Below are 12,588 nucleotides of genomic sequence, written 5' to 3' on the forward strand. Positions count from 1 at the left end.
GCCCTGGTGAAGCGCCGGGACTCCCATTGTTTCGCATCCTGAAACCGTCTGCGGCGACCTGAGGCAACAATGGCCCCAGACAATCAAAGACTGGCACTGCACACACACACACACACACACACCGAACACACACACACACACACACACACACACACACACACACACACACACACACACACACACACACACACCTAGGAGATGGTTGAGCTGCTGGCTCGTCAGTAATGAGGGTTTTTGGTGAGCGTCAGTCGAGGTTAATGAGTTTAAATCAGGGAGACGCACTGATGAGACGTCCTCTGGATAAGATGAGATAATGGTGCTTCTGTTGCCCCGACTCTTAATTGTCCACCATCTTGTCCTTATTGTGCGTTTGTGCACATGTTTGTTTCTCTGAGGTCGAGATCGAGATTCGGTTTTGTTTCCACATCGAAACTTCTTAACAAGTTTTTGCCGTCCACCTCCGCTAAGGTTACAACATCCTCATACCTGCACACAATGTTTGCAATGTAGGTACAAACAAATACAACCTCAGACGTAACAAACGGGAAGTCGTCTCTTGGTAGAGGTTCGAGCTCTTTGGTCGATAACTTCAGCTCCGTGATTCATCAGGTTTGTGGTTTTCAGGTCTGAGCCACAGAGCTGATCTTTTCCCGGCAGCTTCACTTTTCCTGCAGAAACCTTTTTCTCCTGTCGCTCCGGGTCGTGTTTTGTTTCTGGTGCATGATGCAGGTCTGATGCAGATGTGATCCTCTGGTGATAAACCCAGTCACCACAGAGAGAGGAGGGCATGTAGAGTTCATCAGAGCAGAGACGTCTGTTGTGGTTTCTGAACTTATCTTGGTCAGATCCGGCTTTTAACTTTAAATTGATAAGATTTCTCTGGTGTTAAAACACAACATTTGAAATCCAGCCGTCAGTTTGTTGTGGAATAAAAACTCTCAGGTGACGGGTGGAGTCTTTGTGAGGCCGTCGCCGCCTCGTCACTCCGTTAACACGTCTTAACGATTTAAAGTTTTCACCCCCGACAGGCGACCAAATTTCTTCTAAGATATCATGAAATAATGACACATTTGAAAACCACTCAAGAGTTTTTGTACACGATTAAACAGACTTTCCACACGTCGTTGCTCCACCTTTTTAATATTTATTTAGCAGCTTGTTTCTGTGTCATTTGAAATAATGAAACTATGCTGCAACGTATTTTCTATTTGTCTCCATCTCTACAAACCTGAATGAGTCACCGGAGACGTGACATCATGGTGCTGCCACTCGTCAGCAAGTTATTAATCCCTCAACCGTGGAGGTTATGTTTCCACCTCTGTCCGTTTGTTTGTCAGCAGGATTACATGAAAACTACAGCGTGGAATTATGGGAGAGTATATTAATGTCTGACGTTCGGTGCAGCTTGATTGAATATAAGACTCTAATATTGGGCCCTGGTGGAGATAACTGATGTATTTGTGGCCCCTCTCACTTCTCCTGCAGGGTTTAGGGTCAGATCTTAGTTTTGCTGTTGTTGCTGAAAGTGTTAACGTGTGAGACAGAATCCAGATGAAGCCAAACTCCATGTGTGATGTCCTTCTATGGTTTGTGTCGACGTTCTGTGAGTTTGAGCTTCGACATCAGAATCCGACTCGTTTCATTTTGGCTCACGGAGACAGAAACAGATATTCCTGGAGTTTATTCCTGGACCTGATCTGTTGGGCTTGGTGCAGCTCTCGTGTGTTTTCTACAGAGTGAACTCAGAATCTTAATGTATGACCTCAGATTGATTGTTGAAGTGAATATCTTTTATCCGCTTTAATCAACCTGCAGGAAATGAAAATAATCACCTGCAGGCTCCTCGTCCACTTTGATGTCACCTGTTGAAAACAAATTGTCGTCTTTTATAACCTGTATGGTTCACGTGGAGCGTGTGTCCCCCCACCGTTCTTCGCGGCTCCGCTCCAAACACGTAGCCTCCTCTTCCTCCTCCGCTCAGCCCAAAGTTCACATTGAATGTGGCTGAATTTGTTTTCAATCCAAATCGAAAAAGAACAAGACAAACAAACACAACGTGCACTCTGTGCCGTCAGTCACTCTTTAAATATTATCTTTTATTCTGCTGTTAAGTGTTGGAGCAAAGGAAACAGAGGGAAGTGATTAAAGCCGTAAACACACAAACAAACATGATATATTATGTCTCAAAACATATATGTTAACATTATGGTTGCACTTTGTATTGTGATTAGATAAATGGTTATAAAGCGAAAAAGATATTTGCAGATTATATTTGTGGCCGTCTGTGTCCCTGTGTTATTGTGTTTGTATTATTGTCATCGTGCCCATATTTATGTTTCTGTATCTGCTTGTTAAGATGAAATTCAACACTGATTTTTGATATTATTTTGAATTTAAAGACAAAGAAAATCATGATTCCGATCAAAAAGACATTCTTTTCTTTCTGAAGGCTTTCATCAGGTTTTTATCGTTTGAAGATTAAAAGACGACTTTAAATGAGATATTTGTGAGTTTTGCTCTCGCTACATGGACAACGTTATCATCGTGTAGTGAGAGGATTATAAAACATGTTAGTGTATCTTAGTGATAGTGTGTGTTAGAGTGTGTGTTTCTGAGTGATGCAGTGTGTGTGTGTGTTGGAGCTTCATTAACTCGACTCTGATGGAAACAAGTGAAGTGATGGAACATTCGCTCTTCTTCTTCTTCTCACACCTTTTTTTTCTTGTGTGTGTCTGAGGTCAGTGTGAAGTTTTCTCATCAGCTGTAACACAACATAAAACCTGTGTGAAAACCTGTTTCATCTTGAGGGAACAGGTTTTCTTGGTTTGCGTAAGTAGCACAGAGTGACTTGTGCACATGTGTGGATGACGTGTGACACGCTGAGTTATGTGGGTCTGACGAGAAGTGAATAAAAAAGAAGTAAATAGTCTCAGAGACGCAAACAATTAAAAGTTAAGAAATGGAAAAACTGAGCATCAAGTTTAATTTATTGCAGTGTCGGCTCTAAACATGTTAGAAATGGGCTGTTTGTTTGTGGTGATGCTCGATGCAGCTTTTCTTTCTGAAACTGTAAAAGTGACCTGCAGCAAATAAAGATCTGTTCACCTGTTTATTCAAATAGAAATATAAGTTCTTTCTTGTTTTATAAAATCCTGCTGACAAACAGACAGACAAACCTGGATAACCTCCCTGGTGAAGGTAATAAAATAAAATGGGTGACTTCCAGAGGATTTTTTATAAAGAAGAAAACATTTCCTGGTATTAACAGTGAAAAGTTCATAGTGTTTAAACTTGAGTGAACTTTGGTGAAACTCACTGTGAACCGCGGACGCCCTCAGTGTTTGTATCACATGAAGAGTTGTTGTTGTTGTGCTGAAGTTGGCCAGCAGCAGTTTGTACGACATGAACAAAGTGTCTCTCACAGAAGAATTAAAGCTACATGATACAGTTAAATCTTTAAAGTGTGATTATCAAGAATTAAATTATTTGAGTCTCGATCACAACAGTGTGTCGTTCAGTGTCACAACCTGAAGGTGTAACCCTGTTTGTTGCAGGGGCAGCTCGGAGCGTCGCAAGGAGAAGTCTCGGGACGCAGCTCGATGCCGACGCAGCAAAGAGACGGAGGTTTTCTACGAGCTGGCTCACCAGCTGCCGCTCCCCCACAACGTCAGCTCCCACCTGGACAAGGCCTCCATCATGAGGCTGGCTATCAGCTTCCTGCGCACACGCAAGCTGCTCGCCACAGGTACACACACACACACACACACACACACACACACACACACACACACACACACACACACACACACACACACACACACACACACACACACACACACACATCGTCTGCATGTGTTACACAAAGAAAAATGGCGGCAGGTTACCTCTAACACGTTCTCTGACCATCTCGACACGTGTCTGGGTGTGTGTGTGTGTGCGCGCAGTAAGAAGGTTGGACGTTTTTTCTCCCCCTTCCTGTCGTCTTATTTAAAATTAGCAGCGGAGGAAGCTCGACAAAGAAACTGACCTATTGTTCTGGAATTCCAACGTCTGCGTCTCCAAGTGAGATCAGAGAAGAGCAAAATGAAACGGCCGCAGCAAAGTCGGTCGACAACGCCGCAGCTCGGGGACAAAACAAGTGCTTCGAGAGAGAGAGAGACGCTTGTTGAAATGAGAAAGATTCAACCTTCAAAACCTGAACAGCTTTAAAATCATTCTTGAAAATATCTGTTGCCTAATTACATAAGTCTGGCCTGCAGCTAGGTGTTTGTTTTTAACATGATGACGATATCATTTTAAAATCAGGTTCAAACAATATCTCGCTGCTGAACAAGCCTTTGAGAGAAAGACCTGTTGGTGGAACAGGAAGAAACTTTCATTAATTGTATCTGTAACTCTGACATTATTCTCCTGTTATGTAACGTTTGATGTCCTGCTCATTGTGTTTCTATTAAGCAATTACCGTGTTTGCTGCCAGCGATTTAAAACATAAATGATGATGCAAACAGCCGGTGCTTTGTTAAACTGCGGCGACTGCCACTTCCTGTCTCGTTTGAGGTGTGGAGTCATCAGTCACTCTTAATTAGACCTTTACTTGTACAGAGTGAGCAGCTCACAGTGTTTCACGGTTAAAAGCAGTGAACATAAATCAATTAAACTTGAAAGCAAGTTCAAGCAAAAATATTTTAGTTGTAGTTTCATCGAAATTTCGGATAAAATTATATATTTTGCTATAATTTCTCTAAATGTGCTGTGAGCTTTAATGTTGCAGCAGCAGATTTTCCTCCCATGCAAACCTTTGAGTTTTCCAACTTAACCCCTGTGGTTTCTATTTCTGCAGATAGTTTCAGTTTCATGATACGAGATCTTGAGATATCTGCCTTTTAAACCTGAGGCGACCAAACCATTGACAAATTAAAAACCGATTCAGAAACGATGCCCCTGTGTCCAGTTTTTATAATTTGGGTGAACTGGCCCTTTGAGTCCAGCGGTAGAAGGTTCGACGAGTTTTATCAAACATGCACAAAGATAAAGAAGGATTTGTGCTGAGGAGGAGGAGAAGGAGGAGGAAAACAGATGAAAAAGAGAGGAGGCATTAGGAGGAGGAGGAGGAGGAGGTAATGAGGGTAGGAAAGCATCGGGTGAGGAGGGAGATGCAGCGGCAGATAGAACGTTATCAGCTCCGTCTGATTGCTCAGTGATGGAGGGAGAGATTGGGGAGGAAGAGCTCTGCCCATCGTTGGGCTGCTGCTGGCTTTACCCCTGCTAGCCATAACACACAGCTGCCCTGGCGCCACACATGCACGTGTGCACGCTGCTGTAGGGAACGCGTCTGTTATGCAACGCGAGCTTTGCTGCAGCCCAAAGAACACTGATGTGCAGATTAGGAGGTCGTCAGGATGTGATTGGACCTTTTCTCAGTGATTAGTTCAACGCAGCTTGTTATTGGCTGTTGTCCGCTCAATTAGAGCTTTTAGGGTCTGGAGTCGATATTTATTTAATTCCAGTTTTTCACGACTTATGGTTCAAGGTGTTTTTAACACGCACCAAGGGACTAGTAGTTGTGCAGTAACCTCATCATAACAATTAATAAAAAACTGATTAAAGACGGAGAAGTTAGCTGCACTGTAAATAAAGATGGACGACATGACGGCTCCCAAAAGTGAAGCCAAAACGTCTCTATCGCCCCCTGGTGGCTGGCTGCAGTATAGGTCATAAACCCCACCTCCTCCTTGTTAGCATCTGGGACCAAACTAAAAAAAAAAGGAGACGTTAAATAGTTTCATATCTTTTTAGTGGGAGAAAGTTAAGATGCATCGTCCATCTTTGTTTACAATCCATGGTTGTTGCATCTTCCTCATTTAACCTATATCGACAGTTGTGTGTCATTTCATATTCAGGTCATCTTTTTACAGACGTTAAGTTGTAAGAGCAGCTGTCATCGTCTTTGTGATTCTTTACCGTTCGTCGTGGGCGTCTTGTTACTTCTGTGTCTCTTCATCGGGTTTGATGTGATTGTTTATGTTGACGTCAGTGTTTTCTGTTCCATGTCAAACCTTTCAGACCCAAACTACGTCTGTGTCTAAGAAGTAAAGTTTGTCTTTTTAGGTTCAAGCGTCTTGTGTTGTCTCAGCTGGTCCAGAGTACTTTTGTTCTTTTTCCTATTTGCTCTCCTTTGTGTTTGTTTGTGTTTTTCCTGCATCCGTGTTGAGTGTCTTTCCAGTGACAATGAAAATATTTACCTCCGAAAAGTAGGTTGTGTTTTCTCTGCTGCTTGTTTGTCCGTCTGGAAGCAGGATCACTCAAAACCTACTGTTGAGATGTTGTGGACGAATTAGCCAAGAAATAAACTCTGGATAAACTGATAAATTCATTCACTTTCCTTTACATAGTGAGATAAGGAGTTAGACTCTCTGAGCAGCAATCTCTCAAACATACTTTCAACCTGCAGCTACAACCCGACACAGCTCACTGCTCCTAAACCACAATGACAGTTATTTTTTAAAATATAAAGTCAAACTTAACAATTAAATAAGATGTAGACGTCTCGAACTTTGGTGCAGCTAGTCACGACACAAACGCAAAAGAGAGAAATCCCGCCAGAAATCAGTGGATTAAATCCGAGTCTCGTATGATCCCGTCGTCGTCATTCTCAGCACAACAAGATGTAGAATCATCAGAACAGCAGCTGTCCCTATCAAACGCTCTTTTCTTCACCCCCATTATATCTGAAACCAGGGCGGTTACGCAACCAGAGAACAAGAGAGAGAGAGAGAAGAAAAGTGCAACTTGGTCCAAATGACCACTAATCACAGCTCAGTATTTAGGCCAAAGGTGCCGCTGGCGTTTGGACTGGGCCCCCAGAGTCTCGGCAGCTCCCTGGGGCCCATGAGAACGCTCCGGACTCCACCGGAGGTTAGCGCTGTCTGGGCCCGGCTCCAAACTCCAGCCCCTGGCCTCATCGGGAGCCTTGAGAACTGGCCTCTCTTATCTCAGGGAAGCACACCAGAGGAATTACAAGCTTCCCACCCTCCACCCCCATCGACTACTGGGCTTTGTTCAGCGTGAAGCCACCGCACACACACAACCACACACAAACACACACTTTCCCTCTCGAGCTGTGTTTTTTTAATTGAGACACCCTGGACAAACTGGAGTCTGTGTGTGTAAATGTTTGGATACTGAACCGTACGTATTTGAACTTAATTGGTTGATTTATGTTTCTTTAAGTTGGTGCTATCACGAATGATTGTGTGGTCTGGGTGTAATTTGTCTGGGTTGTGGAATCGGGAGCGGCAGGAAGAAGCTGCACTGGTTTGTTTTGGCCCCGAGCCGAAGCTTCAAGAGAGAAAACAACACACACACACACACACACACACACACACACACACACACACACACACACACACACACACACACACACACACACACACACACACGTATAAAATGATATTAATTCATAATCATTGAATGAGATTTGTGAGTGTGACCCTGCCGTCTTGTTCTCTCCCCCCAGGCGGCAGCAGCAGCAGCAGCAGCAGCAGCAGCAAGGACGACGACGAGGACGGACAGATGGACAGTCAGTACCTGAAGTCTCTGGAGGGCTTCGTCACCGTGGTAACATCAGACGGCGACATGATATTCCTGTCCGAGAACATCAACAAGTTCATGGGGCTCTCGCAGGTACACAACCGCAGACACACAACCGCAGACACACAACCGCAGACACACACCGGGAGGAATCGGTCACGTGCAGACAAGAGTTATATTTAAGCTGCAGCAAACACTAAAGGTCAGGAAGTCACGAGTCTGTAAATGGGAGTTAAGTTTCTGTGGAATCAGCTCGACACACAGGCAGGCACATCACATCGCACGTCAGGGACGACACAACAGGACAAAAACATTCAAATGATTTGAATTTTATTTCTGATCTGGGCTTTATAGCGACTTTATGGGTTTATTTCATTAATCGATCAAAGAAAACAATTCTAATGCAAAAAATCTGCTTTCACGAGACGTTAATTAACAAAGTGAATAATTAAATTAAATTACAAATTAAAATAGCTGCAGGCCAACACAGCATCTATTAGTTCCTAAGTTACAATTCATTTTGTACCATTCAAAGAAGCTCACAGAATGATTTACCGGACACACAAAAAAAAACTGAACTAAACTTAATTGTACATCATCGTCATCATCATCATCCTGTGATAAACCGCAGCAGACTGTTGTGTCTGTGTGAAATTCCTCTCATACCTGCAGCAGCTGCTCAGTGACTGAACACACTCAGCATTTTCTATCCCCTGGAAAACCACACGGTTTGGTTCGGTGGTGACCACCTCAGCAGTGGGAGGAGTCCACGGCTCTCATATCCCAGATTATTATTATTGCCTCCGTTACCCGGTGTGACGGACGCCAGCGTGATAAAGACTTTCCTCTGTGAGCGAAGGAGCTCAGGATACAAAGAGCTGCTTATTCCTGCTAAAGCCTTTGAATAGATGCAGAAGGTCTGAGTTCATTAAGCTCTCTGGGCTGAATGAGGGGGTGAAAAGCAAATAGCTCCAGTGTGGGGCAGCTGTGGGACGACTTGCTGACCTTAAGTACAAATGTACAGTTAGCAGCAACACTAGCATTGGTTCTGCAGGAAGTTTGAAACATCCAGAACTGAACCTGTGTTTTCTGTATGTTTTTTTTATATGAAATGTTTAAATGTTTAATCTTTCAGGTGGAGCTCACTGGTCAGAGCATCTTTGACTACACACACCCATGTGACCACGAGGAGATCAGAGAAAACCTCAGTCTGAAGACAGCTGGTCAGTTCACACACACACACACACACACACACACACACACACACACACACACACACACACACACGAGTTATCCTGAACATACTTGCGTCTCATTTATTTAATTTTTTACGTCATTACATACTCAAATCATCGTTGTTTTTCATTCTCCGCTGCCTCTTTATTCAAATTCCAGTGTGAGTCTCTTATTGTTTCTCACAATGAATCCTGACAACTAGATTCTGGTCTGTATCTATAAGGATCTTTTCTAGTCTTGATGACCACTCAGATCACTTTACAGTGTCTTAATGAGAAGGAGACAAAACCTCTGCTGGTATGATTATTATTCATTTCAAGTGCAACTGAATCCTTTATTGTACATTTTACATTTTTCCCAGAACCCCCCCCTTCACCTTAAAGTTCATCCAGAAGTATCCTCAGTTCTCGTCTAAATATCAAATACTGGCTTTGTAAAACCATAAATATTTATAATGCTGGTCTGTCCAGGGCCTATATACAGATTTCCGGGTCCCTAAGTTCTCATTCAGAGGCCCTGCACACACACACACACACACACACACACACACACACACACACACACACACACACACACACACACACACACACACACACACACACACACACACACAGACACACACCATTCAGCTCTTCTGCATCTGCATGAGGGTCAGAAAATAGTCAAGGTCAACAACACAACCACACATGTCGAGTGTATATGTAACATATTTCATGTCCAAAATATGAGAACAGAGGGTCAGAGGTCGTATGGAGAGGAACCTAAAGAGAGATACTGCTGTGTGCGTGTGTGTGTGTGAGCGTGTGTGCGGAGGGAAAGACGATTAAGAGCTGAGAGCATGAGGACAAGAAGACAAGAAGACAAGAAGACAAGGGAAAGACGTTTGGAGAAAGAGGGAGAGAGGGAGAGAACAGGGAATTCTCTGCTGGTGATAGTGAACATGGTGTGATGTGTGTTACAGCCACTGTGGCAGAAAGTCAACGATCCCAGCAATGCATGGGTCATAACCTCGACATTAATGTCCTGCAGCCTGAAGCCGTTGAGCATGAATGAGACGGTAACAGAGACAGAAAGTTTAATGCTGGCAGCCCTAAACACACACACACACACACACACACACACACACACACACACACAAGCACTTAACTTTGGTTTATAGCTCTTATCAGCAGTGGCCGCAGAACACACACATGTAACAGTAAAGAGTTTTATCGTCTGTTTCCCTTTAACACACATTCTCACACACACAGATACAAACACACACACTAGAAGAGTAAAGTTTTGTGTTGCATGTGTCACGACACAAAGATTAGGACACTTGTGAGTTTGGAGATTTGACGAAAGACACTTCAGCACTTCGCTCTGCGGCTGCAGCTCAGGGACTGATCTCTGACATCGTGATGTAACAGCATGGCCCAATTTCACGTCCTCTCTCTGTGTGTGTGTGTGTGTGTGTGTGTGTGTGTGTGTGTGTGTGTGTGTGTGTGTGTGTGTGTGTGTGTGTGTGTGTGTGTGTGTGTGTGTGTGTGTGTGTGTGTGTGTGTGTGTGTGTGGCTTCAGCGAGTTTAAACCTTGACCGTTTCCCAGTCTCTCGGGGAGGGAGGCGGATGATGAGAGCAAAACTTTGATTTATTAATTTGTTCTGTTCATTTTTCCACTTAGAAAACTAAAATAATTAAAACTGTAAAATCTGAAGTTTGAAGCGGAGAATCATGTGAGTGGTCTTTGGTTTAGTCATTTGATCAAACTGGAAAAAATGAATTTAAAGTTACACTGAGGTTGGAATCTGCTGTTAATCAAAGGTCCATTAATATCACATATTATGATTTTAAAACGCAGAAGCATCAAACTGAAGGTTAAACATGTCAGAGGAGAAAAATCCAAAGAAAAAACAAAATTATTCCTTAAATAAATTGAATAATAATTGTATTAACTGCTCTTTGCATCATTCTTCTTGTTAAAAGGTTTTTTGGTAGTTGTAACATCTTGTTAAGCCCTTGAAAGCCAATTGTGATTTGTGAATATGAGCTGATTGATCTGTTCTGCTTCAGTTCCTTTAGTTTAACCTCTTCTCCTCTGTGACTCTGTGTTTTCAGGAAGTGGCTTCGGTAAAAAAGTCCGAGAGCTGAGCACCGAGCGAGACTTCTTCATGAGGATGAAATGCACGGTGACCAACAGGGGGCGCACTGTCAACCTGAAGTCGGCCAGCTGGAAGGTGAGGGAGTGGTTAGAGAGTGAAGTGACATGACGGTGACATGACGGTGAAACCTAATCATCTTGATCGCCCCCTGGTGGCTGGTTGCTGCAGTATAGCTCTTAAACCACACCTCCTCCATGTTAGCAGATGAGACATGAACCAAAAAAAATCTAAGTAGACGTTAAATAAATGTTTGTCGCAGATGTTGTCTGTCATTTAAGGTGATTCTTATGTTGAAGTGTTCATGTGTCTGATCACTTTGGTTTTAATTAGTTAATTGATGAAATGAAAACGGTCTGAGACTGACTCAGAATTGGTCGATGGGACCTCGATACCGTGTCGATACCATCCCCCAATTGTTACTGTGACAAAAGACAAAGATTAGATAAAAGTCTGAAAAACAGAGGATGACCCAGAGGATGTTTGCATCCAGATCAAAAGTAATAAGATATGGTCGTGCAAGTTGTGGAAAAGAACAAATCATTTCCCCGTGTTTGGCTGCAAAGGCACAAAAATGACCAAACCTGGTGTCTCTGAGTTTCTCTGTTATCTTTCCTCTCCAGGTGCTGCACTGCACCGGACACCTGAGGATGTACAGCAGCTGCCCCCCCCGGGTGCTGTGCGGCTTCAAGGAGCCTCCGCTCACCTGCGCCGTCCTGATGTGCGAACCCATCCCGCACCCGTCCAACATCGACACGCCGCTGGACAGCAGGACCTTCCTGAGCCGACACAGCATGGACATGAAGTTCACCTACTGTGACGAGAGGTGGGCAGAGACACACACACACACACACACACACACACACAGACACACACACTCACACACAGACAGACACACGCCGAGAGACTCAAACTTTGTCTCGCTTGGAATTTATTATTTTTCCTTTTATGAAAACAACCGGTCAGTTTAACGTGATGAGAAATAAAAATAAACCCGAAATCAGAAAATATTTTTATACATCAATACCAAGAAATTAATAGATTTGAGTTGGAGACAGATGAGAATTAGAGAAAGGACATCTTCACTGTGCTGCCAGTTAAAACACACACACCTACACACGCACACACGCGCGCACACACACACACACACACAGAGGAATGCTCTTCACTGATTACCTTGCGCTGACTGAATTCAGTTTGACTTGGCAGAGATGTCAGTGGAAAATTTAAACCAGGGACGATGAAACATTAATACTTTAATAAGATGCTGTCACGACACTGTCGGAGTGAGCCAAGTGTTTCTGATCAGTGATACACACAAGGCCACACACACAAGGCCACACACACACACACACACACACACACACACACACACACACACACACACACACACACACACACACACACACACACACACACACACACACACACACACACACACACACACACACACACACACACACACACACGCGCACACACACACGCACGCACAGCAGCAGCAGCACTTTCCCAGCTTCACGGTTGATGTGATGTGATTGACAACTCTGACACTCTGGATTGTGTGTGTGTTTGTGTGTGTGTGTGTCTGAGCTTTTGTGTGTTACCATGGTGAAGAACATTACATG

The 12,588-nt window shown here is 43.6% G+C and overlaps 1 protein-coding gene across 4 annotated transcripts in view; it reads left to right on the forward strand.

Moving 5' to 3' along the window:
* Window positions 1-12,588, forward strand: part of epas1b (endothelial PAS domain protein 1b) — a 40,709-nt gene that overhangs the window by 15,063 nt on the left and 13,058 nt on the right. Inside the window, exons 2-6 of one of the 4 annotated variants that reach the window (XM_034609066.1) lie at window positions 3,555-3,745; window positions 7,532-7,683; window positions 8,726-8,813; window positions 10,923-11,041; window positions 11,587-11,789. In XM_034609066.1, the coding sequence (XP_034464957.1) occupies window positions 3,555-3,745; window positions 7,532-7,683; window positions 8,726-8,813; window positions 10,923-11,041; window positions 11,587-11,789 (753 nt within the window). Of the gene's footprint in view, window positions 1-3,554; window positions 3,746-7,516; window positions 7,684-8,725; window positions 8,814-10,922; window positions 11,042-11,586; window positions 11,790-12,588 lie in introns of all 4 variants that reach the window. The other 3 variants (XM_034609067.1, XM_034609069.1, XM_034609065.1) reach the window with 3 other exon arrangements.

This window comes from Hippoglossus hippoglossus, chromosome 15 (genome assembly GCF_009819705.1).
Source record: "Hippoglossus hippoglossus isolate fHipHip1 chromosome 15, fHipHip1.pri, whole genome shotgun sequence".
NCBI classification, from domain to species: Eukaryota; Metazoa; Chordata; class Actinopteri; order Pleuronectiformes; family Pleuronectidae; genus Hippoglossus; species Hippoglossus hippoglossus.